The sequence below is a fragment of the Malaclemys terrapin genome, chromosome 18 (genome assembly GCF_027887155.1).
Source record: "Malaclemys terrapin pileata isolate rMalTer1 chromosome 18, rMalTer1.hap1, whole genome shotgun sequence".
NCBI lineage: Eukaryota > Metazoa > Chordata > Testudines > Emydidae > Malaclemys > Malaclemys terrapin.
Genome location: NC_071522.1, coordinates 9,498,636 through 9,526,584, shown reverse-complemented (window position 1 = coordinate 9,526,584; position 27,949 = coordinate 9,498,636). Strand labels below are relative to the sequence as shown.

At 47.0% G+C, this 27,949-nt stretch overlaps 1 protein-coding gene across 1 annotated transcript in view; it reads right to left on the bottom strand.

The window, feature by feature from the left end:
- The window catches only part of KSR1 (kinase suppressor of ras 1), a 120,027-nt gene that overhangs the window by 53,298 nt on the left and 38,780 nt on the right, over window positions 1-27,949 (bottom strand). The window contains exon 2 of the mRNA XM_054008244.1: window positions 6,461-6,601. Coding sequence (XP_053864219.1) covers window positions 6,461-6,601 — 141 coding nt within the window. The remainder of the gene's footprint in view (window positions 1-6,460; window positions 6,602-27,949) is intronic.

The window sequence follows — 27,949 nt, the reverse complement described above, 5'->3', positions numbered from 1 at the left end:
GGGGAAACAGAGCTCCAGGTGCCGCTTTTCCATTCCCAAGCTAAAAATACACCGCACAAAAAGCTACTATCATCTCCCCGGACAGCGGGGCAGGACAGTCAATTACAAACTGGTCACAATTGGTCTGAACCACTCCACTCCCTGCAGCCTGACCTACGCTCCAGGGAAGGGAACGCTGCAGAGGGAGATGGAGGCAAACCCTTTGCTCAGTGCACTTGTTCTTCCTACAGAGTGCAATGTGTAGCCATCTGCCATATGATAAAATTAACAGCTCAGATACCAAAAGCGTCCCTCAGGCCAGGCCCCCCGGGGGTCACACAGAAACTGCAAGAAACCAGAAGAACCTGAAATAACATGCACGGATTAGTCCAACCATGAAGCCAAAGGAGCAAAGCTCTTTCCCTGCCAGCCTGCTCACTCGGCTTTGCCTGATCCCTGTTGAGGGTTTAAAAAAGGAACCACACCGCTCCCATCGAATTCCATGCCCCCCTACCTTGATAAGAAAAAGATTTAAATGGGCAACAAACTAGGTTTCACAAGTAAACATAAACACTGATTGAAAAGAACGCTGTGGTATTGCTAGACATTCCCAAAGCAGAATCGTTACAAACCAGACCTGCCGGCAGACCTGCCATTCATACCACCGATCCTCCTGAAAGCCCTGCAGTGGGAGACGTGTTTGTTTAATGCACATTGTGGGGCACAGAGGAATATTTGGGGAGGGAGCCCAGGCCAGCCCCCTGCTGCTAGCTCTGCTCCGGCCCCAGCTCTGGACCCTGTCCCCAGCCTTCACACAGCTCTGCACTTGGCCGTGGGCCTGGCTGGCAGCCCCCAGCCTCAGCCCCGGTACCTTTCCCAACCCCCTCTCCTGGCCCCAGACCCACCCCCAGCTGCAGGACCAGCCTCAGCCCCCTTATTCCTGTCCGCGTTTCTCTCCCCCCAGCTGCAGCCCCACTCCTGGCCCCAGCTGGGTGGGCAGACAGAGGCAAGGTGGGGGGCATGACTCTGAAAAGTTTGGGGACTGCTGGTTTAATGCGATCTCACCACTCCCTGTCTACAATAGGCTGCCAGTTATCAACACTAAAAACAGACTCCCAGGCTTGATTGACTAGAACCCCTGCGAGGGCAGAGCACGGCCAGTTCAGACATGTCTGGCAAGAGGATAATGAGGCCGCCATCTTCTTCAATTACCTTTAAGTCTGTGACAAAAAGGTGCAGGGAGCAAACCACATAGTTAAGCATCCTGGGGGATTTTTCTTACATCAAAGAAAACAAGCCAACGGCAGGGCCCGTTTTAGAAAAAACAAAAACCTCACTCATTTTCTTTTAAATGAAAACACTAAACCATGGACATTCAAGCTGGAAAAGACCTATTAGATCAGTGATTCTCAGCCTTTCTATCCCAGAACCTCCTCCCATTTTGCAGAGATTTACCACCCCCCCCCCCTTTTAACTCTATGCAAAAGGCGGGGCAATCACACCCCCCTCCAGACACCTGGTCCTACCCTCCCGGGATTCACAACTTCCAGTTGAGAACTCCCGCATTAGCCCATCCGTGCCAATTCGCAGTCCAGACAGGATTATGCCCTGTATTTTCCTAGCACTTTGTCCAGTCTCATTGTCACAGTACATATCTTCCACGCTTTGGAAAACACGGCGCTCCCCACACATGCACTTGGCTATAGCTAGCCCCTCCCCGGAGCATTTAGCCTTCAGAAATCTCCTCAGCCTTTTGCCATAAAATGATCCAAAAAGAGGAGACAGACAGACACAGAATAGCTCCATCCCAAAGCAGAGCTGCCTCAAACTATCTGACTTACTCAATTTACATGGTAGCTGGAGGGGGGTGGAGGGGAAAATCACCACAGCAACTGGCTTCTACAAATTTGCTGTCAACCGAGTGACTTACCCCTCACAAAATGTGCATTGTGGAGTGAAAATTGAAGGCTTCTATTCTCCACCTACCTCAGTGTCTGCTAGCCCGGCACCAAACAGTCCTCTCACTCTCCGCAGCATTACTGGCTCACCGTTATCCATGTTCACGGGAGTTTTAGCGATTGCCCAACGCCATAAACAGTGCATTGTTATTACTGTAATCTCTCCCAGAGCTAAAGGATCTGACAGGCGGACATTATTTTGGTTTTAAATACAGGCGTTCAAAGGGAAAGAAAAAAAAAAAAAAAAAAGACCGCCAGCCATTCTAACACTGTGCAGCTTGAAAGCTCTCGATGGCTGGAGCAGTGTCAGTGAGCAAAAAATAGGCTTTGCGCTGGACTGGAGGAGTCAGCAAATATTTTAAATTGGAACCAGGGCTCTATTTCTGACAGGAGCGCCCGGGAGTTTGTGCTTTATTTTTGGAGAAAGCCGCTCAGAGTGCGGGGGGTGGACTAGCATCGTCCAAAGCTGAGAACTCCTTCTAAGAATGTGGGTTTTCCAAGTGCTACATCCCAGATTAGCACAGTCACCAGGATATCTGGCAGCATTAGAAATGAAAAGAGCATCTGACTGTTCACATAATGTAACATGAGCACAAGCCCTTTATTCGCTTGGGAGAGACAGCATGGTCCAATGGGTACAGCACCAGGCTGGCAGCCAAAAAGCCCCGGGTTGTCACTCTGCCAATCTACGGGGTGCCCTGGAGCAAGTTACTTCACCTCTTTGGGAGTCTGTTTTCCTTCCCACACTTTGGTCTGCCTTCTCTATTTCGTTCATACGCTCTTCAGGGCAGAGACTGTCGCTCGCCGTGTGCTTATACAGTGCCTGATACAATGGGGCCCCGATCTCTGCTGGAGCCACTAAGCTATGGCCCAGAGGGTCCATTTTTCAAAAGCATCAGTGGGATTCTGGGTAAAAAAACGTTAAAGCAGCTAATTGACTTGAGTGCCTAAATCTCTTTAGAAAGGGAGATTTAGGCACTTCGCAGCCAAAGTCACATAGGCACTTTTGAAAGTTTCACCCAGGTACTTTTCATCAATGATTCTCAAAGCCTGTTACAAAAAGGAAATCCAGTCTCATTATCCCCATTTTACAGAAGGGGAAACTGAGGCACAAGAAAGGGAAGCGGTTCACCGCAGGTCACAGAATCCATATCTCCTGACTCCCCATGCAGCACCCTATCCATTAGGCTATGCTGCCTGAGGACTCCCTCAGCCACTCTTCCCCAGAGAATCACAGGCACTGCGTTTTATAGAACACTACAGGAAAACATCCCTAAAGACGCTACATATACAACACGGAGCCCTGCATAGAACCCTTCTTCTGACTATCTGTTTTCAAAGCACTCTGCTCCAATGTGGATACATTTCAGGTTCTATAAAAACAAGCTCTTATGAAACCAGAGCCCAACAGAAATGGTCCCATGATTTGTGTATAATTTCTAGTAGCCAACTCATCACAAAACAGACAAACAGCCCCCTGCATTGCTTACATTCCAGGTATTAAAGCCCCACCAGCTTATCAACTAAAGCTAAACTGATTTCATTAACTGCTATTGTCCAAGCAGAGAGAAAAGGACGACGAAAAACCACCACCAATTGTGAAAAGCCAACTGGGATTTGTACAATCCTCTCCCTGGTTAAACAATCCAGGTCTTTCCTTTCCCCCCCTAACCTGCAGCTCCCAATTCATTCCCACAAGCCCACGCAAAAGTCAAACTGGATAGACTCCGCTGTGCATTTCCTGCACAGCTCATCTCAATGCTACCCAAACCAACTGCTGCGGCATGAGAAAACAAATAACCCTTGGCAATGAAACGGGATCAGAACCAAGGAAAAAGGAGAATTGGGATCAAAAAGCAATTTAAATAAATGCTGCGCACCACACTGGTATTTCTGACGGTGGGAGCAAGAAAAACCTGGCTTGTCTCTTTCCAAGAACCTGGAGACAGCAAAGGGGCTGTGAAGAACAGTGTTAAGCAGTGAGAAAGTTTGCTCTTCTGGGCGTGGAGCAGACACATTTGCTCACCATCTTAGCAACCATGCAGAGGCCTTGAAATGCCCAGGATGGGGTGTGGAAGGTACTTCCCCCTCCCTTCTGCAGACACTGTAAAAGGGATTTTCAATGAGTTCCTTAGACAAAAAGAATTTTTGTGCAAGTTCCAGTTACCACAGAAAACAACCAACCAACCAACCAGGCAGCTCCGTCCCAGAAACAGACTTCACCGGTGCAGCTGCTGCATCTAGGGCAGTAATGCCCCAAAATCGATGCACTATTGATAAACCACGTACGTTCTACATAAAACAGCAAGGCCCAATCCTGAAGTCAAACACTGGGCCAGATTCTGCCCTTTAATAGCAATATGAATCTGGAGTAACTCTACAAACAAACGCCCTCCCCCCCGTTTGCACTCTCTCTTTATAGATTCATAGATTCTAGGACTGGAAGGGACCTCGAGAGGTCATCGAGTCCAGTCCCCTGCCCGCATGGCAGGACCAAATACTGCCTAGACCATCCCTAATAGACATTTATCTAACCTACTCTTAAATATCTCCAGAGACGGAGATTCCACAACCTCCCTAGGCAATTTGTTCCAGTGTTTAACCACCCTGACAGTTAGGACCCATTGGAGTCAAGGAAATCTTTTGCTGGAGAAAGGATTATGTGAAAGCTGAACTAGGACCTCGGGATTTGCTCGGAGCTGCCAAAACCAGGAAGAGCATTCACTGCTTATCCATATTCATTGGATTATCAGATTTGCAATCATTGGGAATCGACATCAAGCTGTTCACTTGGTGCTGGGCGGCGTGTACATTGCTGAACGCTCCCAGGAACGGACCCTGTGTGAGCAAGTGCTCATTGACCCCTGAGATTGGCAGAGCCCAGCCCCAAGTGACGAACTTGTCAGTTTCCTGCAGTCAAATCTCCCCATACTCCAGTGGATAGGAATAAGCATGTACGCTCTTGCCGTTAACAGAGAGAGCCAGCGCTAGGGATGGGAGGTTCACAGTCATAACTGGCTCGCTGCCCACTTCGGTGGGCTGCCAGGCTGCCATGGGTTTCTCAAGCAAAGAGAATTACATTAGAAAAGGTTCACACTCTTCTGGGATCACACCCCTCAGGCCTGGTTTTCAGGTACTGAGCACCTGTAACACCTACTGACTTCAACTACAGCTGTGGGGGCTCAACACCTCTGAAAAGTCAGACCCAGGGAGTCTGGCTCTCCTCTGCCATGCAGGTGCAATGCCTCTCAATTGCAGTTTGACCCAGAGACTTTACTCACTGAACCCACTAAGGCAGGAATCCTTCGGGTGTGCCACAATCAGGCTAGATTAATGGGAGTCTCTGCTCTCTTACCTCAGTGGAACTCTAGATCCACTGGGCCAAATTCTCTGCTGGTATAAACTGGCGTAGCCCCATGGCACAACTCCAAAGGCAGGCAAATTTACACCAGAGTATTTGACCCACGGAGCTCAGTAAAGCAGCTGCCAATTTACAGCGCTGTTGCCGAGAGCAGAATCTGTACATAAACGAGGGGAAATATCCCAGTTAAATATCAACCAGACAAGAGTGAGGAAGTTCTAGGATCCAACTGCAAACTTAACTCCACCCTTGAATCCCGTTCTTCTCTGCATTTACAGGGGAGATCCTCACAAGCTCAAGTCTGCCTTGACTGCTATTTTAATTGCAACATTACGATCTTTCAGTATACAAGATTATAACCTGAAGTCACCTTCCCAGCCTGTATCAGGTACAGAGGGGTCTCCAGTCCACTGCAGCCAGCAGTGTGAGGTGCAGGTGGACATCTGGCTTGTTTGGAGACTGGTGTTTCTGAACTATACCAGGTGAACAGGTTACGGGCAGTCCCTGGTCCAGCAGAGGAGTAGGTGGGAGAAGGGTGAGTGTGGTCCATAAAAGTAGCAAGATATTAAGGTACCCGATCCATAGTAAGCAACTCAACTGGAGCTCTACCTCCATCTTGTAGCTGGGGGGTGAATTTTCCCCTCTCCTCTGGATAAGGATGATGGGGAAAGAGGGACTTCAGGCAGGAGAGAAGAATCTTCTCTTCTCATCAGCAGTTGAGGGAGAAGGGACTTGAGAAGCGCAGACCCACGGGGGCTTTTACCGGAGCTGCCGCTGCTGTCGCCCAGGGAGCTGGAAACAACATGTTGCAAAACCTGTTTGATCTCCTCTCATTCAGATCTGAACCAGGAAGAGACCGGGTACACTTGCCAACATGTGATACAGACTTTCCGGTGCTTCTTAAAGAGACAGTTATTATCTGGACTGGTATATATTTATATTTTCAGATCAAGCACACTTCAAAGCGGAGTTCTGCAGCTCCAATCCAGACAAAGTAGTATTGTTGTCGGAGCCAAATAATTATATAAAGGTGCATGCAAATCATTTGCAAAAAGCCCCTTGCTTTAAATAACTTCAGGAGTCTGAATTACACCAGCAGGCAGTCAGGAAATCCAGTACTGTAGAGGTAGGCATGCTCTGTACCGACGGATTTGTCCCTTACCTGTACAACTTCTTTCTTTACATTGACGAGGTCTAACCAGTCATTGAATCTTGGGTAGCTGTTGAGCTCCACTGTCCTGTCATTCAGGGGCACGCTCAGCTTACACTGCCGCTGTCTGTTGATGTACCGGACCAATTTCACCTGTTGGGATCCAGAAAGCGAATGGTTACAGTTGAACGCTCTTTGACTTTGTTCTAGTGCAATAGGTCCCGGTCTGACAGGGGCTTGTAGGCGCTACTGGATTGCAAATAAATAAGCCACCACTAACAACTAACCAGGCACTTCTGCGAGCCAACAGTGCTAGTCCCTTACACTAAACAGCACAGCGATAACTTGGTTCCCCCTGTGGTTTCACTAGACAGGAGGGTGGCAGGAGGTTTCCATTCCTGTACAAACCTTCTTTAAACTATCACGAAAAAAAGACAGTTGCCTATAGTGGTTAACGTCACCCAAAAATATACCACATACATAATAGGGAGTGATCCATTGCCTTCTGTCTGAAAACTGTGCATACAGCTGGTCTACACTTCCCAAGGACTGCGTGTTCCTGTTGTGGTTACCCTCATCCATTCCTTCTGTGTGGTGGTTACACCCACTTACAGCATCTGGTCCACATTTAGACTGAGTTCTGCAGGGCAGGCAGTGTCTTTCTAGAACTCTGTACAGCACCCAGAACAACAGGGACATGCTCTGGTTGGGATCTCTGGCCTCTACTTCAAGGCAAATAATTATTTAAAGAATAAAAATTAAGTTGGACTCAAAACACCAATGCTGCCAGTGCCTGACAATCTCAATTTTGCTACAAGAGTTGAGAGAACACACAAAAGGAATATTATTATTTGTGCCTTATGTTTTTCCGAACATAAAACAAAAAACTCAAAAGAAACTTTTCATTGTTTCTGTGTCACATATACCTAGAGGGCAGACATAAGCTTCAAAAGACTTCTAAAGAAAAACAAACATGCATTTCTTGTCCTCTTTAATGTCTCTTCTCAAGTTTCCACTAGAAATATTTTCTGACTACATGTCTGCATGATGTAATGCATGCATAAAAATCATAGTTACAGATGAGAAAAGATTTATTAGATCATCTAATCCAGTGGTTTTCAACCTGTGGTCCCACAGACCCCCCAGGTGGCCTAGGTCTAAGATTTCCAAAGGGGGTCTGCCCTTCCATTTGAAGTTTTTTTAGGGGTCTGCAAATAAAAAAAAAAAAAAAAAAAAAAAAAAAAGGTTGAAAACCACTGATCTAATCTATTCCCAGAGAGAGGGTGTATCAAACACTTAAGGGCAAACCGACACTATGCATCATCTTCACTGAAAGGCTGGTGTATACCTCTGACCTGTCCACTGGTTTAGAATGATATTGCCTCCTATTGACTGTCCTGAAGGAGGCATGGACATCCTAATGCTACTTTGGGGTCTCTTTGGTGACACAGATGACTGAGTTACCAGTATTTACAGTAGCGCCTGTTATGCATGAGGAACTTTCCACACATTCAAGAAGGTGGTCTGAGGCACTCATGATCTAAAAAACAGGCAGGTAAGCAGTAATACCTAGCTCTTATAGAACACTTTCCATCAACCAAACTCAAAGCGGTTTACAAAAAGAGTTCAGTATCATCATCCCCATTTTCCAGATGGGGAAACTGAGGCACAGTGACTTATCCCATGTCATGCAACAGGCCAGTGGCAAAGCTAGGAATAGAACCCAGGTCTCCAGACTCCCTGTCCAGTGCGCTATCCACTAGGCAACACTGCCTCAGAGGAATGGGCGAAGTGGAACATCAACAGGTGATAAAGTAGAGGGGGCTCCATCCACAAGGCCTCTGGGCTCAAAGCCCTGGATTGGTTTAGTAGAACGCACAATGTGCAGTTATTGTGCACACACTGGGCGGCAGCACACTAGAAAGCCCCTCACTACTGGAATGCGACTTGTTGTACTGCATTTATGACTATATTGCCCATTACTGCCCCTTCGGTAGGTGGCTAGAAAGCCTTTATTTTGGGAACAGTTCTCTGAAAGACAACAACTGTGGATTTTTGCATATGTACGTGGCCAAAGCATGCGACACCGGGCTAGGAAGAGCCCGGTAAGCCATACTCGGGATGGGGCTGCAATCCCTGGCCATTAAAAAAACAAAAAAACAAACAAAAAAAAAAAACACAATACCACACACCACTCAACTTGATATTTCAGCAATAGTCACAATGGAAAAGCAAAGGTGGCAGTCACTCAATATTGGTATCTTTATCTGGACCTGCATGGCTGTAGCTTCCAAACTGAACCGTTTGGTCATACGAGCGAATAACCGGGGAATGGGTCACTAGAAGGTGGGCGCACTCAAGACAAGTATCAGGAGATGGGAGAATCATTAGCAGGCAGAACAATAACTTTGGGTTGCAATCATTAGATTAGACAGATAGCACAGTCCAGTGGCTAGAATGCTGCACTAAAATGAAGAGGTGGGTTCTAATCCCAGGTCAGCTTCTGAGCGACTTTAGGCAAGTTGCTTTGCGCCCATTCCCCACTCTGTGCTTGTCTCATCTATTTAGACTATAAACTCTTTAGAACAAGGACGTTTTTAATTGTATGTCTACGGCTCCCAGCACAAGGATCATCTGAAACAATACATGCTTGAATGCTGCCAGCTTAGATGAAATCTTTCAACAGAGCCATCTAAAGAATAAAGCTGTATTAAAATAGTAAACAGCCATTGGCAACGCACAGACCTGCATTCCTGGATTATGCTTTCCTGTAAACTAACTGCTGGTTTATTTTACCAGTAATCTGACTATGCACAGCTATCTGGTGTAAATGTGGGGTTTCACTGCCCACACACACTTCTCAGGTCAGAAAGTAGCAGCCCTGTGAAATTTTCAAGGGTTTTTTTGGTTTGTTTTTTTTTAAATTTCTGGTTGCAGTTTGATGCAACTGAGAGTGAGAGATCCAGACGCTGGCATGCGGTGACCCCAGAGATAGCAGTGTCAGATATGCTACTCCCCGGATAGCATGTTGTGCAAATGGGAGCTGCAGTATCCTAAAAAATAAAACCAAACCACCACACTTTTGCAAGATGACATCAGGCACAAGGGGCCCGATTTTCAGAAGAGCCGACAAGCACCCAGAACTCCAACTGGAGCTAACGGAGCATTCGGAACCTTCGCAAGGAAGGTCATGACCGCGGAGCATGACTTTGGAGCGCTAGACCCACTGAAAATGGCTTTTGAAACCCTGCTTTCTGCCTCAAGCCCCATTCTGTAAGACAGAGGATAATGCCTTTCTCCCATCCTTTGTCTTGCCCTGATCCTGCAAAAGCGAACAACATGGAGTGGACCCGTGTACACAGGATGCTGTGTGTAAGTCAGTGAGGCGCCATGTGGACACAGGGGTCTGCTTGCATAGGTCTCTTCCCAGGATCAGGTCATTTGATTGTAAGCTTCTGGTTGGCAAAGGCCTGTGCGTTTGTACAGTGGCTGCACAATGGAGACCCCCTCCCCGTTGTACTCTCTACCCTAACACATCTGAACAACAACAATGGTCCTGATACAAGTGGCCCAACAGTTATGTATTTCTGGGACAAAGACACCCACTACTCAGCAAGAAAGCACTGGCAAATGTTTAAATGGGCATGCTCCTGGCAAGAAGCGCAAGCCAGACATCAACTGATCCCATTATGGGACGAAACCCTGGCCGTACTGAAGTCAATGAGAGAGTTTTACCATGGACTTCAGTAGGACCAGAATTCCCCTGCCCTGTGGTTTTTAAAAGGGAGATGAATTCTGTTTAGTTCAGGCATGGTGGGCTTTCATTGCTTTGGACTGAAACAGATAAACGGACTCAGCTAAAAAGGTGTTGGGGTTTTTTTGTTTGTTTTTTAAATGGTATTACATTTTCTAGGAACATCTGAACACTTCAAATGTCCGGTGTAACATTCCAATAGTCAGGCCAACAAACCTCTGCTTTGGGTGGGTCGGCAGCACATTGGTGCATTCCCTTCCTACAACAGCCTGTCCTCTGCACCATTTACAGCAGTGCCACTGGTAGACTGGCCTTACAGGGTGGGGGGGGGGGACCTCTGTATCCAGAGTGCTTTGCAGAGGGCGTCTGAGCTAAGGTGAGCTAGGACGGCACACAGCGTGAAAGAGAAGGTTACAGAATCCATGACTAAATAAATTAGGGTTACCATACGTCCTCTTTTTCCCGGACATGTCCGGCTTTTCGGCAGTCAAACCCCCGTCCGGGGGGAATTGCCAAAAACCCGAACATGTCCGGGAAAATGGCGGCTCTGCTCCTCCCCTGACTCTTCGGCTCTGTTTAAGAGCCGGGCTACCCGAACGCTACCGGCTTCGGGCAGCCCCCATGGGGAAATGGGCGGGGCCAGGGCCCATGGAGGGTCCTCTTTTTTTATTTAATAGATATGGTAACCCTAGCATAAATCCACCGATGCAAGTTCCCTATTCAGGTGTGCACAGAAGCAACGTCAGATATTCCAGCCCATAGGCCAGCATGGTGATGGCAGAAGAGGTCTGTTGCAGCCCCTGCGGCTTGGACCCTTCAGCATTGGGCATTTCTCCCTCTTATTCCTTGCCCCTCAAACGCCCCCTGCTTCTCCCCCCCCCCCGAAAGCCAGATCATTCTGTTTTAAAGTGACTGTGTCACAAAGCAATCCCTGGAACTGCAATACACCAAAGCAATACAGGATTCATGAATGCTGTTCCACTGGACAGAGAAAGCCCTGCCTTACCAGTCAGTCTTCCAGCCACAAGCTGCCCACATGCAGCAGTCAGAGAGAGCCAGCAGTTTGTCAAGCCACAGGAGACTTCTGAAGTCCAAAGACTTAGAAAATTAGACGTTAGAAATCAGAAAATTAATGCCAAAGAATGGTCATGCTGAGTCAAGGGAAAGGAGCCAAGTCAGCCACCACATACAGCGCTAGACTTAAAGTTCTCCAGGTCACTCATGCACACAGCTCTGTTCCTGACTTCAGCCTTGGCTCAATGCAGAAAAGAGACAGTCATGAAGCGGTGGCCGAGTGCAGTAAGAGGATTAACTTAAGGGATGACTGTATGCACTCTCCCACGCACCCCTCGGACCAAGAGAGCCTATATAAAAGGGAGCTGTCCTATTTATCCCTGAGTCACAGTCAGAAATGAGCTGTCAAAACACTCATTTTACAAATATTTGCCCACTAGTGTCTCAGTTTCAATTTTTAATTGGTTACTTGTTGGAATATTTTTTCCCTATGCCATCATGATATGCTGCAGTTTGTCTGTCTCTTCACTGAATTGTATTTGTTCTGCTTTATAAATCTTCAAAGGTACCTTTGAAGATTTATAACACACACACACACAACCCGAGCTTCACATTTTTGTATGTTATTACTGTACATGGAGTAGCCGGGATATGATATTCTGGACTGAAAGCAATCCCTCCAGAATTTAGATTGCAGTTGAGTTTCCACTCAAGTGGAGTTTCAATCCTTAAAATTTTTTTTGATTTTTAAACATCACATAGGATAGGTCTCTGGCTGAGGCAGAACCCACAATAGAGCTCCCATTTCTACTACTAGATAACACAACAGTCCAGTCAGATTCAAGGAAATGGCCTTATTGTAAGATGCATCTCAGACGGCACAGGAAAACAGCTAGAATAATACAAGCCATATTTCCACATGGGCCACTCCTAATTAACTAACATTGGCTGTAGGGGCTTGCTGTGGATATACAAGTTTCACCAACTAGTATCATCCAAGGCCAGACAACTGCGTTTCTGAAAAGCGCTGCAGGGTAAATTCACAGCAAGTCAGCACCAGGGTGCGGTTCATCTTGTCCTTTCCCCCAGGTCAGCTCATCTCTTCCCCATTCTTTGGCATACCACCAGGTAGCAGAGCACCTGCAGAGGGAAGAAATTCTGTTTGCACAGTAGGTTCAAAACTGACCTGAGAGCAGAATCAACAGTCCAGCTCCTCAAACAGACTGCAGGACACGTGCCAGATAACTAATTAAGCACGCCTGATGTATTTTCCCCTAATAGTGAAAATTATGTAGCCTTGTTCTTATTCTTGCTAGCATGTAGATTTTAATCAGGTGATCTTGGGCCGTCGCATTCATTCTGCTCCAGGCATATTTCATCCGTCCTTTTACGAAAGCCCATCCATACAAGCTTAGGGTGCAAGCCTGCTCCTATCGAAGTGTACGAAAGAACTCCTATAGACATCAATGGGAGCACAGAATTGGGTTTTAGAGCACTTACAATTCCTACTGAAGTCAATGGGACTCAGCTGCTCCAAAAGTCAGGCTGTAAATTTTAAAAACCCTCCTCTTCAATATCAGTGTAACTGGGGTACCTTTTGTGAGCACAGAATGGTCTAGGTCGGAGATAGGGTACTGGACTGGGAGTCAAGAGACCTGGATTCTACTCTGGGCAAGTTACATCATCGTTTCCCTACCCTTTTTCTGGCTTGTCCCTTTAGTCTCTGACCGCACCTGTACAGTGCCTAACCCAATAGGGCTTGCATCTTGATCCCACAGCATACTAGTTCCCACAGCACAGGGTCCCACCTGGTACTAGTGCATTTCACTGCAGGAATGTGCAAGGAGACCGTTAGGGCAAGCCACGAGCAAAATCACCAGCCTCACCGTGGTATTGTGAGGAGAATTACATTACGGGTTGAGAAGCACTCCAACATTACAGGGATGGGGGCCTTCGATTGATCACTGAGCCTGGTTTGCCTGGAACATCTCCTTTGCATGGATTATTCAGCTCCGAGAGTTTTCCCCCCTCCCATAAATATTAAATTTGCATTTTTCACCTCACAATGAATCTCATTTGGTTATTTCCCCGCTCAGAGTTCTCACTAAACTGCATGGTTTGGCTCTCATGGCTGAGCGGTTACAAAATCAATTTCTGAGAATACAAATAAAAACTTTTGGGTTCAGTGACGCAAATAAAAATCCACAAATACAGTGCGCGTCTCCAACCACAAAATTAGAGATAAAACAAGTAGTAACCTTTTCACTGCCTGTGTGCCAACAAATTAATCCTTTACAGCATAACAGCAAAACCTACTAAGTGGTAACATATGCAGACTGCAACAACCAAATGGGGGTGGGAAAGAAACAAAACGGGAGGGGGGGGGGAAAAAGAGAATAATCTGCAGCATAGAATGACTGCTCCACTTAGACGCCATCTCTCTTCCTCCATTCAGTTTGCCCGATGCCCGTTGTGCCAGATTCTCATTTAGAGGGAAAATAAAAGGCACTGTTTTGTACTACTCTGGCAGTGTACAGGGACCTTAAAGCACGTGCAAATATAACGGACATCCACTTTACAATACAGAAGGAGTTTTAAAGAGGGCTTAGCATAAAGGAAAATTGGGCCCGGTATGTTTAGGGGAAAATTGCCAGACTTGAATTTATATATACACAAAACTAGTTCAACCTCTAGAGACACAAGCTTGCCTCTAACGATGACATCAAAACTAACAGTTGGGAGCTTCAACACACACAAACCAAACCAAAAACATACAAGAACTCTCATCGGACTCTCACAGAGACCGCATCTGTGAAATTAATTTACCGACACCCACAATGCAACATTCAAAAGAGCCTTTCAAACCTGGAGCTTGCAAATACTGCTTGGAAGAATTCAGTCTTCGAATTGTGGCACTGAATTCTTCAAACCATGGGGCTGTGACTGATCAGAAGTTTCATTCTCTGAGAAATTAAAATAGAATGTAACAAAAGAACCGCAGCGTTATGGCCTCTAACCAAAGACTCTCAAACATATGAGACCAAGTGTCTCTTCCACAGAATTTGACTCAAATATGCTTTATTCATATTAGGATCGTGACATCTTATTCCAAAAGTCTTTGAAGACAAAAAACATTAAGTCAGTCTCCAACTCTTGCAAGTTGAGCCTTCACCATTCTATTAATACCAACCCAAATTGAGTGCAGTCAATCCACACCGTTACCTAGCTCTAGCTTTCTCATAGTGCTTTTCCTCCATATATATCTCAAAGTGCCCTGCTAAGAGGAGACGTATCATTACCACCAATTTACAGATGGGGAAAAGCCAGAAGCCAATGACCTGCAAGATCACCGAGCACATCTGTGGCAGAGCTGGGAATAGACTCCTGCTCTCCTGGGTCCCAGTCCAGTGCCCTATTTACTAGGCCACACTCACTCCCATTGAGCTTTCGCTATGGGTCTGGGCCTCTTGATTACTGCATGGGTTGAAATCCCAGATACCAACATGAGTAAACCCCTATTTGCACCAGTGGCTTTATCCTGGTTTCAAGCAGGGGAAAGTCATGGCTTATAAAAGTTAACCCTCTCTATGCTAGCGGTTTGCACAGGTGCTGCTTCACCAATGCCTGAAGTCAGACAGTTCTTTGATCTATAGATAATTACAGACCTGGTTCAAGCTGATAGGTTTGCCCCACCCCTTTTCCTCCTCCTGGTTTTCACCAAAGTCATTTGGGTGGGATGCGGGGGAGGGACTATTGATGCCTAGAACATTCCCTGAAATTTTGGAATGGATTGATGTGGCATTCAAAGCCAGTCAGAGAAATGCTATCAAGTTCAGTGGAGGGCCTTGCTTCACTCAGCCAAGTAGTCAAACAAACGCTTAAAAACAAAGTTCCCCTTCCCTAGGAGATGCTGTTAAATTCCGTAAGACTTCACTTGGGATAAAAATAAATATGGGCATGTGCAAATACTTCTTCATGCAGCCTGCAGTCTTTGCCAGTTAGTGCAATTCAATGAGTCAGCCAGTCATCAAGTCAAGTATTGTAGCCAGAGGTTTTAAAGGGCTGGATTATTTTATGACCCAATATATTTGCAGAAAGCAACAGAGTCCTGTGGCACCTTTAAGGCTAACAGATGTATTGGAGCATAAGCTTTCGTGGGTGAATGCCCACTTCATCAGATGCATATATATTCGCAGTTATACGTGGCTTAGATAAGGGCAGTCACATAGCTTGCTTCAAGCAGAAGCGGACCGGGAAGGAATTCCATGATGCACCTCCCACCAGGTACAGAGCACAAAAGGCAAGGTAGAGAACTCGTGAAGGTTGAGTCTTCTGGAGCAAGAGATAATAGGCACTCTTGGAAGCAGGATACAAAGACTTGCTAACCAATGGTATGAGCCCGTATAGCAAGTTCTACATTCCTACTTTCTGAACCTGAGAAGAGAACCTTGCCTCCGATTACAGCAATGAATATTCAGAGCGATTCTTCCAGATGGCACTAAATTAATTACTCTAGATTTAGACTGTCAGAGGTCAGAACCTGGCCTGCAGAGTTTAAAATACTCCCTCAAGTCACACTAAGAAAGCATGACAGAGACAAGGCAGGTGAGGTAATGTCACATTGCGCCAACTTTAGGTGGCCCCTTTACACATTAATCTAACACGCAATGGCCCACTTCATTTCAAGTGACCACCTCCAACATGTGTGACCCCTTCTGCTTTAAAATCTGCCCCAACTTCTATTTAGTGCAGACACTCTGCTTCCTCCCCTAGACCTGAAGAGTTCTGTGTAGCACAAAAAAGTGTGTGTGTGTGTGTCTTCCTTCCACCACCAGAAGTTGGTCCAATAAAATAGATTACCTCACCTACTTTGTCTCTCATATCCTGGGACAAACATGGCTACAACAAACACTGCAAAAAACTAAGAAAGTGTGTGAGAAACTGATATGGATCTTACAGAGATGGCGAGGTAATCTTTTATTAAAACCACTTTTGTTGGAGACAGACAGACAAGCTTTCAAGATACAGAGCTCTTTTTCAGGTCTGGCAAAAATACTCAGTGTCCCAGTATCAGCAAGTTTGCAGATGACACTAAACTAGGAGGCGTGGTAGATACACTAGAGGGTAGGGATCGGATTCAGAGGGACCTAGACAAATTAGAGGATTGGGCAGAAAAAAACCTGATGAGGTTCAACAAGGACAAGTGCAGAGTCCTGCACTTAGGACGGAAGAATCCCATGCACTGCTACAGACTAGGGACCGAATGGCTAGGTAGCAGTTCTGCTGAAAAGGACCTAGGGGTCACAGTGGACGAGAAGCTGGATATGAGTCAACAGTGTGCTCTTGTTGCCAAGAAGGCTAACGGCATTTTGGGCTGTATAAGTAGGGGCATTGCCAGCAGATCGAGGAACGTGATCGTTCCCCTTTATTCGACATTGGTGAGGCCTCATCTGGAATACTGTGTCCAGTTTTGGTCCCCACACTACAAGAAGGATGTGGAAAAATTGGAAAGAGTCCAGCAGAGGGCAACAAAAATGATTAGGGGTCTGGAGCACATGACTTATGAGGAGAGGCTGAGAGAACTGGGATTGTTTAGTCTCCAGAAGAGAAGAATGAGGGGGGATTTGATAGCAGCCTTCAACTACCTGAAGGGGGGTTCCAAAGAGGATGGAGCTCGGCTGTTCTCAGTGGTGGCAGATGACAGAACAAGGAGCAATGGTCTCAAGTTGCAGTGGGGGAGGTCCAGGTTGGATATCAGGAAAAACTATTTCACTAGGAGGGTGGTGAAACACTGGAATGTGTTACCTAGGGAGGTGGTGGAGTCTCCTTCCTTGGAGGTTTTTAAGGCCCGGCTTGACAAAGCCCTGGCTGGGATGATTTAGCTGGGAATTGGTCCTGCTTTGAGCAGGGGGTTGGACTAGATGACCTCTTGAGGTCCCTTCCAACTCTGATATTCTATGATTCTATGATCAGGGGGTAGCAGTGTTAGTTTGTATCCACAAAAACAACAAGAGAGTCTGGTGGCACCTTAAAGACTAACAGATTTATTTGGGCATACCCATTTCCTCAGATGTCACAGGTAAATACAAAATCTACCAGTAGTTAGCACATATTCAAAGGGACCATTCAAGGTGAAGTGCCTGTTAACACCCCTGTAGATAGCCTTCTTCACCCACCCCCCCTTAGTGGGTTACAGACTGTTGCCATAAATCCAATGTCTTTATTAGGACCATGACTTAGTATCTAGCAAGTTATGAATTTAAGCTCCCAGGCTTGTCTTTTGGAAGCGTTGCGTAGGTTTCTCTTGACAGCCACCCAGAGAATCTACAAACAGGAACACAGGACACTTATTTCAAAGTCATCCGGGGATCTCAATCAAGGGTTTAAAAAAGGGAAAGTTGTGATGGATCCAGTTTTGCATGAAGGGGAGAACCAGAATTTCATTTCCAGTCAAATCCCTAGGTTACAAACTAACTGGGGATTGAGGTGTTTGGGGGAGGGTGGGGGGTGGAATCAAAAAGTTCATAAAACTGAGCTTCTTGAAGTGACAGCAGATATGGTGACTACGTTGCAGTACATCGCACTGCATCACTTTCTTCTTCTTCTCCTTCGAACTACTGCAAAGTTATTTCCAGTGCACTGAAGGCATTGGAACCTGAAGAGGAGGGCGACACGTGCTTCACCACCATCACTTTCACAATGTGACTCTCCCCCTGCAATCAGGAGAAATAGTTTGTATAATTGGTCATTTGTGAAACTGAGGTTACACCAGGTATAAAGGAAGTTAGAATACATCCAAGAACCGCTTGCCCCTGAACTGTGAAGGCAGAGACCTGGGAACGCACAAAGGGAGACATTCACCCCTGTGCAGATGATCAGGGCAAGAACTATGCCTTAAAGGAATAAGTGGTGCCATGTGTTGGCCCTCTGCTTTAGGGTGAACACTGAACAGGTAGTGGCCTATTTCACTCCAAAACGCTGAGAGGGTCAACAGATCTGCGGGGAAACTCCAGCCAATGCCACAGACACTTTTTAAAATGCAAAATTTATGACACATTTATAAACCAGAGATAACAGCGTGGCAATGACTGACAGGAGGAGGATGGTCTTGGTTAGCCTAGCACTTGGAGACACAGGTTCAATTCCTTGTTCTGAAATGGAATAGCAGCACTTCCCTACCTCACCATGGTGTAGAAAGAATAAATCTATTAAAGACAGTACTGGAGGACATGGAAATTCCTTAGAAAGAGATGCCTGTGTGGTGGGAATGAAACACACACCTCAGGAGTTCCTCAAAGTCTTCCAGCCAATGCCACAATTAAAACGCCAGGATCCCTTTACAGCCAGTGTGTTGCTGGGTTTCAATACCATTCACACACACAAAAGAGTAAAGAAGCAGCCTGCAAAAGGCCTGGATAGAGGCAGCATTCAGAATGAGGAGCACTGTCAAGACGTCCAATAGGCAGGCCGTGTTTCTAGGAACGATCTGAATCCCAATGGTCCACCTAGCCTATCCTAGAGATTGTGTGTGTGTCTAGAGGTTGGAGCCAAGGGGCCAGGAGTCAAAAGGCAGAGCTGAGAATCAAACCCATGTCAACGACCTGCTGGGAGAGTCGATTTATCTTATCAAACCAACAGCACATGAATAATCTTGAGCCCTCCCCTTGTTTGTCAGGGTAGCTAAATGTGCGTCTCAGCTTTGTAGCACCTGCCACACCCTCACCCACAGATCAGCAGCTCTTGCAGCTTTTGAACTCAGTTCTCCCCAGCTTTCAGCAGCTCCTTCAGTGCCGCTTACCCGAAGTGACTGACTCAGCAGTTCTCAGACTGTGGGTTGGGAACCCAAAGTGAGTCACAACCCCATTTTAATGAGGTCACCGGGGCTGGCTTCCACTTGCTGGGGCCCAGGGCCAGTGCCGAAGCCTGAGCCCCACTACCTGGGGCCAAAGCCAGAGGGCTTCAGGGCTCAGGTTACAGGCCCCCCTGCTGTGGCTGAAGCCCTTGGACTTCGGCTTTGGACCTGGGGCAGTGGGGCTTGGGCTTTGCCCCACACACACAGGGCTTGGGCTTCGGTCCCCCCTCCTGGGGCCGTGTAGTAACTTTTGTTGTCAGAAGGGGATCGTGGTGCAACGAAGTTTGAGAACCCCTGGACGGACTCATTCAGGCGGACTCCTTTGCATAGCTGCTGCCAATCTCCATCTGCATCTTTAGAGTCAAACTACCACAAGGGTGGGGAAGAGGGAGAAGTGCCACCATTTACTTTTTCAAGATTCCAGTTGCCTTTACAGTTTCCCCCTGTATTCAGAACACAAGTTACTAGGGACCAAGGATGGGCTGCCCCGGAGGACACTCAGCGAAGCCAGGTTGGCTGCTCAAGTGTGACTTGGGGCAGGACCTGGAACACATATGCAGCAATTGCAAAGCTAAGGAACATGAAGTCACTTGTCTGAGTGTTACTGAGGCCTGAAGTCTCAGTTAATCCAAGGCGTGGTCAACACAGGCTTTGCACAGAGAACTATCTTGGGTAGTACTGATCCCGTGTAGGTTATTCCTCTTCCCTACAGAAAAAATGGCTTATTTCCTATTACAGAACTAGCTAAACCAGTATAAGCACCTTCATATTGGTATAATGGAGTTCATGCTGGGGGGGGGAGGGGGAAGAAAAGAGGAGGAATTGTACCATTTTAGGGTTAGGTATATTCTCATTTCCCTATGAGAATTGTTCAAAAACTCATTCACAGCCTGACATCCTCCCATGGCACAGAGCTCCTTGTTACCCACCCCAGCTCCTGTTGACACCTGTACTAAAAGCTTTCAGCTGTCTCAGTAAATATTGTACCCAGAGGAGCTCTTTCTACTTGATTATTTTAACATTTAAGGCTCAAAAAACCTAGCCTGAAGTTCAAAAGGTACCGCAGGAGTCTAGTGCGGCAGCCGCACGTTGGCAGACAGAGACTTACCAAAGGTAAAGGGGAAAAGAAGGAGATGTAAAACAGGCGGGCATGTTTCAAGAAATGATCTGAATCCCATATGATGTGGCTGGTTTTGGACTCTCTAACACATGGTTTTCTTTTGCCTTCAGAACTGAATCCACTATATGATGGTATTTCAGCTTCTGCCTTCCTCAGAGACACAGGAGCAAGGATAAAGTAAAAAGATGAACTATAAAACTCAGCTGGCAGTGGATTGATTGGTTTATCAAGGGCTGAGAAACTTGTGTGTGTCGAGAGAGAGAGAGACAACCCCCCCGCCCCTTATTAGGGACAGCTTGGGGTCCAAAGAACAGGGCTCTAGACTGGGACCCATAAGATCTGGGTTCTTGTCCTGACTCACCTACTGAAGTTGGACAAGTCACGTCACCTCTTTGTGCCTTTGTTTGGATTGATCTTAAGGATAAAGACTGTCTGTGGAGTGCTTAGCTCAATGGGACCCTGATCTTGGGACCTATGGTGCAACTGCAATAATAATAATAATAATAAAAATAAAAAAAATATCCATACACAAGCCCCTGTAAGAATGACAAGGCTACAGTGGCTCCCATTCATTCCTGACCGGTTTATTCTTTGGAATGAGTCTCAATCATCTGGGCACGAGGCTGGTTCTGAGCACCTGCCTCTCTCATCGGCTTCAGTTGCGGTTGTAAGTGCTCAGTGCATCTCACAATCAGGCCCATGCCACACAGCTATGTAAGCAATGGGGGAGGGGGGGGGGGAAAAAAAAAAAAAAAAAAAAAAAACAGGTGTCTGTGCTTTTCTCAAGTGCTATCAAGGGCACCAGGATGAAGACCAAGTTACTTCAAACTATGCAAGACCCCAGCCATAACCTCCTGGAAAGTGCTTGGCCTGGAGAATCTTGCCACTATAACATAAATCTTGCATTGGAGAACTGCAAAGCATCTTATAGACATTAAGTAATAAACCCCATAAGGTCCCTGTGGGGCAGGGATTATTGCACTTCTTCTACAGAGGATACTGGAATGAAGAGAGGTTAAGTGACTTGCCAAAGATTGCACAGTCCAGTAGTAATACTAGAAACACAACAGGTGAGTCCTGACTTTCAGTCCCCGACTCTAATCACTAGATAGAAGTCACTGCTATCAACAACTACGCTACAACACTTCTAAGGGTACGTCTACACTGCAATCATGGGGCATGATTGAAGGCTGTGTAGACATACCCTAGTTTTAGTACCGATGCAGTGATGCCACTCTAGTACGGGCTAGCAACATGAGTAATTACCCAGGGTTCCAGTTGGGCATGTACAACACACACGGAAGCGTACATTGCCTAGCTTCACTGCTCCGGTACACCAACTAGCTTGGGTATGTCTACACAAGCTGCAATCACACCCTGGGATGGCAGTGTAGACAAACCCAAAAAAGCCAAGGAACTCAGGCCTCTACTGCATCACTGCTCTGGGAATGAGAGACCTGACTGAAAAGCTGAACTGAAAGCAGCATTTTGGGTCTCAGAGTAGCAGCCGTGTTAGTCTGTATCCGTAAAAAGAACAGGAGTACTTGTGGCACCTTAGAGACTAACAAATTTTATTAGAGCATAAGCTTTCGTGGACTACAGCCCACTTCGTCGGATGCATCCGAAGAAGTGGGCTGTAGTCCACGAAAGCTCATGCTCCAATAAAATTTGTTAGTCTCTAAGGTGCCACAAGTACTCCTGTTCTTTTTGGGTCTGCGGCTCTAATGCCAGTTGCTAACAGCAGGCATGTCAGGTTTGGTTAGAGGTCTTGTCGCTGCTGGTGGTACGAAATCTGGGCTCCACTGAAGTCAATGGAAAAAGCTTCCGTTAATATCAGTAGGGCCAGGATCTCATGTTGGTGCTCAGAAGTCCAGCTCTTCCAAATTACTTATGTTTCTTTCATGGGGCCCATCTCCACTGATATTGTGGACCCAGAGGCAAGGCTGGATTCTCAGCTGGTATGAACTGATGTTAGCCCCACAGACTAAATCAATTTACACTACCTGAGAATCTGGCGCAGGGGGTCTTTTAATCCCAACCTTATATGCAGCAGCACAAAGAAATCCAACAGGCTCCTGAGGGACTTTCAGTTTTGCTCATGAAAGAGGAAACAGTTTCTCAACGCGTTGCTAAGAGAATTGTGAGAACACACTAGTGTAAGTGCCCAGTACTGCATGCACATGGAGGGGATGAAGGGGGGACAACTGGGGGCTCTGGAAAACAAAAAAAATTTCACACAGAGCTGCTTTAGGTAACACACTGCAGCTAGGGTGACCAGACAGTAAATGTGAAAAATCGGGATGGGGGTGGGGTAATAGGAGCCTATATAAGAAAAAGACCCCAAAATCAGGACTGTCCCTATAAAATTGGGACATCTGGTCACCCTAACTGCAGCTAGTTACAAGAAGAGGGGCAGACAGTTGGGTTTTCCTTTGAAACTTCAGTCGTGCCGCTAGCTGACACTCGAACAATAACCGTCACCCAAGCCTTGCTGTGGCCAGTTATTTCTGCCCTGTCACATGATTCGTAGAGCATCATTTCTGGGTCACTTGGAGGCCATGTGCTGTTCCTCCCTATCCCTTTCAAGCTCGCAGCGTCTGAGACTCTGAGAACTGCAATTGCTACACAGATCTCTACCCAGCCTGGCAAAGGGGAACTGTGGGGGGAGAAATCAAGCCGTTTTCTCAAATGGAGAACACTATGCTCTTCACCCATCTCTCAACATATGGAAACACTGGCGTCTATGTTCTCAGCAGCAGGCTGTATCCTCGCCTTAAATATCAAAGGCTTCTCCCTGGGCGCACACCAAAAATGAAACACTCTCCCCTCTTCCCTTACGGCCCGAGGACATGCAGCCACAAGAGAACAACTGCTCGGAGAGCCCTGCGAGGGTACAGACTGTACTTGCAGCACTTCACGTTTCTCAGGCACATTTTTTGCCATTGCTGCATCCGATCTGCAGTTCGCCCTCAGCTAGGCTCAGACTTTCCTTCAAGTTTCCCATCTCCCTTCTCTAGCTCACCTCAGGAGTGTTTCCCATACGGAACAGTGGAGAATACGTCCCCTGCTGCCTGGATCACGGGGAAGCCTGCAATTATGACCTATTCATCTCTTATCCATCCTGCAAACAATGCACATACCACATCTCCATTTCAGAATTTATTACGCATAGGACCCCATCCTGCCAGATGCCACTAACCAGCAGCTGAGCACCAAGTCCATTCATTTTCTCTTTACCTCCCCACCTCCACCCCCTCCCGGCCCATTTCAGCTGCCTGTGGATCTGGGCAGGATTTGAATTGCATCAGTTCCACTAAGTCTGGGGACCTCCTGGCCCATGGGAAAAGGCAGGAATTTCTTTGTAGTGAGGGGTAGTACACAGGGTTCTGATCCCTGACTGGAGACTTTTGGAGCTACCACCATATAATAATCATTTAGAGAAGAAGGGCGGTTCAGCGATTAGGTCATTCGTCTCAGGCTCGGGAGACCCTGCTCTGCCACAGATTTCCTGCATGACCTAGGGCAAGCCACTTACGCCCAGAGGTATTTAGGCACCTAACTCCATGGAAATTAGGTGCCCTTGAGGATCTGGTCCTTGGGTACGTCTACACAGCCCAGGGCAGCGAGTCCCCCAGCTGGGTCAACAGGCTTGGGCTAGCAGGACTCATGCTAGTGCTCCAGCCGCTGTGCCGATGGTGCTCGGACGTTGTGGCATGGGCTGGAGCTTGGGACCTAAGCAGCTATTACGGTGCTAGCGCCAACCTGAGCTGTTGACCCAGGGGTTTGGGGTGCAGGAGGCGGCTCAGGGCTGGGGCCAGGAATAAGGAGTTTGGGGTGCAGGGGGCTCAGGGCTAGGGCAGAGGGTTGGGGTGAAGGGTTTGGGGTGCAGGGGGAAAAAAAAAAAAAAAAAAAAAAAAAAAAGGAGGAAAAACTCCCCCTAGCCCTCTGCACTCTGGGGGGGAAAGAGAGTTGCCTCTCCCTGCCATGCAGCTTAGAGGGAACTTGAGTATAGAGATACCCTCTGTGCCTTAGTTCCCCATCTGTCAAATGAGCTTGTCTAGCCAAACACTGATTGCACTAAGCTGGGGTGTAAGTCTACCTTGCCTCAGCCCACTACGCTCTAACTGTCCGTGTGAACTCTGCCGCGGCGCACTGTAAGTTCCACAGTGCGCTCTGATCTACCCCGTTTTGAAATGGGAGTCGGTCAATGTGCGCTAGGGAGCTTTCAGTGTGCAGACCCTGCTGCCGCGCAGGCCATTAGTGTGCAGCATGTTAGCGTGGGACAGATTTATACCCCAGCTTACCGTGAACGGTTTGTGCAGACAAGCCTAAGACTGTGAGGTACTCAGATGCGAGAGCAATTTAAAATAGATAGTCTTCAGAGTAACTCATTGGCACAAGCCCATGGAGTCACACGGAGGGAGGGGTGAATGTGGCCCAGAGATCGTGCTAATCGCACGCCTCTGTAGGACTAATTTTCATTCCCTTTGCTATTCAATTGCCTCTCCTCCTAGAAAGAAAACCAAAAAAAAAAAAAAAAAAACCAGCGTTACAATCACTACAACCAGAAAGCAGTGGAGTGACGGGGACAAGGATCATAAAAAGTTCATAATTTGAAAAAAAAAAAAACCCTGAGAAAAAAAATCATAACCTAGTGAGCAGCAATCTCTCTCCCAGCCTCCCTTTTTAAATTCCAGACCTTAGGAGGGTTATCTTCAAAGACACTTTATCATATCTATGATGGCTCACACACCTTAAATAACTCAGGTGGATTTGATTAATCTCCCCCACTGTGCAAAGAAGAAGAAAAAAAATTCTATGCAAGCTTCAACTTCCAGTGCAAATAAAGGACCGGAATTTACAGCCAATATAAAGCTTGACATTTCCCTCAGCAAGGTCAGGAAGGGAATGAATAATTCTAGGCTCTCACCACCTTCTTGCTCCTCCCTACTTCAAACCTCATCCTGCCAGGTGCTGAGCTCTGATCAAAGTGCATGGAAACTGCAGGGACTCAGCACCTGTGAGAAGGGGGACGGATCCTGAAAGGTGCTGAGCCCAGATCTTCCCAGGTATTTAAGCACCTCACCGGTGAGTTAGGTGCTTAAATACCTTAGAGGATCTGGGCCCCAGTCTTTAGTGGGATTTGAGGTCCCTTCCACCAGGCCCTGGCTGTGGAATGAGGCTGATTAACAGCCAGTTCTCCAGAGCACTGGGCCTTACTGCCAGAGCTTCAAACAGAAGGAAATGAAAAATCTGTGCTCAGCTGACTCAATGCCTGGGGTATCTGAAGAATGTCTCCGCTCTCCAAGCTGCTACTGAAGCAGGCTTCAAGAGAAGAAACTTTATCCATGTAAACCTAAGGTTTCTTCCTAGGGTGTCTCGATGTCCCGATTTTAGAGTCTCTCTTATATAGGCTCCTATTGCCCCCCGCTGTCTGTCCCGATTTTTCACACTTGCTGTCTGGTCACCCTATTTCCTCCACACACAGGTGGATTCCAGATCCCACACTCAAAAGAAACATCCAGACATGCACCCCCTCCTGTCACGGCAAATCTTTGCGGCGAAACCTCAGTCTATAAAATACCCTCCAAGTTACTCTGCTCTCTACAAAAAATGGAGCGGTTTTGGCAAGCCAGTAGGGTCACATTTCTCCACCAACAGACACTACAGGAAAAAGCTGCTGTCACTGCCTGTTCCCTCCCACCACCCAAGAGACCATTTAGCAATACAGGCAACACTTTCACCTAGAGATCATAAGCAGGTAGGTTCATGTCCAAATGTCTCTAAACCACCTAGTGTGCCTCTTCCACCCCCCTCGGTGTGTGTTTTGTCCACCTGTTGTAACATAGGGTATATTTATACTGCAATAAAACACACATGGCTGGCCTGCGTCAGGTGACTCGAGCTCACGGGGCTATAAAAAAAAATCACTGCAGATATCCGGGCTCAGCCCTGAGCTCTTTGACGCCGCAAGGGTTTGAGCAACACGCAATGGGTCTGTATGTACCAAATCCAAAAAAACCCAAGCTCTGGGATTTCAAAATTTTAGACTTACCAGACCAGATATCAGTTAGCCCAGTGAAATTCCACAGCAACTCCGCTGCAACCAGCGAGATTACCAGCGTAATCAAAATCGGAGTCTGGCCCTCTGAATTGGGCGGTCTTTGTGCCCCACCAAGAGGCTTTGGCAAATCCTGCCCACTCCAGTTAGCCAGTTGTAATATTTCTCCAGCTCCGCTTACTGCACTCTACTTATTTTTCTGCAGAGTGTGCCTTGAACACTGCCTGCAGTCATCTTGCCCCAGTAATCCGCACGGCTCAGTGAGGCATCTTGGGAGTTACACTCCACGAAGCACATTCCTAGTCACTTTGCATCCAAGTTTAGGGCTGGGGAAGCATGGGATGATAGATGCGCTGTCACGCGGCTGGCTTCTGCCTCTTGCTTTCAGGGCCCATTCTAAGCAGCTTTGTTTCTGCACACAAACGCTCAGCTGGGAAATACTGGTTCATTAGGGAGCTCATTCTGCTCTCACTCAGGGCTTGTCTACACAGTTTTTGTATCACTTGAACTGATTTAACTGTATAGTTCAATCAGTTCAACACCCCCTCTCTCAACCTGCCCCCTCCCAGCGTGGATGCAGTTACACCAGTATAAAGGTGCGTACAGTGGTGTAACGTATTTCCACAAATGGAGTTCAATCATTACCAGAGCCGTGAAGACCAGCCCTCACACAACCCTGAATTCAGTGGAGTTGTTCATGGTTTTTTTCCTGGTGTAAGTGAGAGCAGAGTTAGGCCCTGGCTACACAAGAAACGTTTGGGGCTTTAGCTACAGCAGCAGCTAGACTATTGGTTGAAAAGGCTTCACGTCCAGGATGGAATTTTCATCCAAACCAGAGAAAACCATTCCACACTGGCCAGTAGCCTGGTGGGTAGGAAACTTGGCTAGAATATGAAAGATGCAGGTTGGAGTCCCTGTTTCAAATCAGGGAGAACAGGGGCGCCAGAACAGGGCCATGGCCCTCCTACTTTTTACCGACCATAAAGGTGAACGACAGGGGGAGGGGCAGAGAGGAGTGAATGGGGATGGGGTCTTGAGGGGAAGACACGGTGCAAGGGCGGGGCCATGGTTCAGGCGCCTGTAGCCCCACCACCACTTTCAAGGCACTTCCACTGCTCCTGACAGGAACTCAAATTCAGGTCTCCCATCCGAGTCCCCTTACCACTGGGGGACTGGCTATTCTAGGGTGAGATGGTCAAGAAAAAAAAATTTCCCCCCAAAAAGGTCCAGTTTTCATTCCTATGTGGAAAACGCAATTCTTGATTTCTGGCCAGCCCTAGATCATTTATAGTGGTACAAAAGCGCTAATCCAATTCAGGAAGCAAAAATAAGCTATAGCAGTAAAATAAAACACACACACACACACACACACACACACCCCCCCCCCAACCAACATAATGATACTGGTATAAAACCTTCTAGTTTACACCAGTAGTTAGACTGAGAAAGCCAATCTTTATGGCCCCTTTATGCTGTCAGAGCATTGTTTAAAAGGCCTTAAAGTGGGTGCAAAGGCGCCTTGGTGTTAATGAGAATCAAGCCCTCAATGTTTTCTGTTAAAAGCTTTCAAAGATCTTGTGTCTTTCACTCCAGACACCCCACGCTCTCCTTTGGAAACATCCTTCCCAGCATCCATCTCCTCTCCTTTGTCCCCGCTTCTGCAACACATACGGCTAATTATCATTTTCCGCTAAAAATAA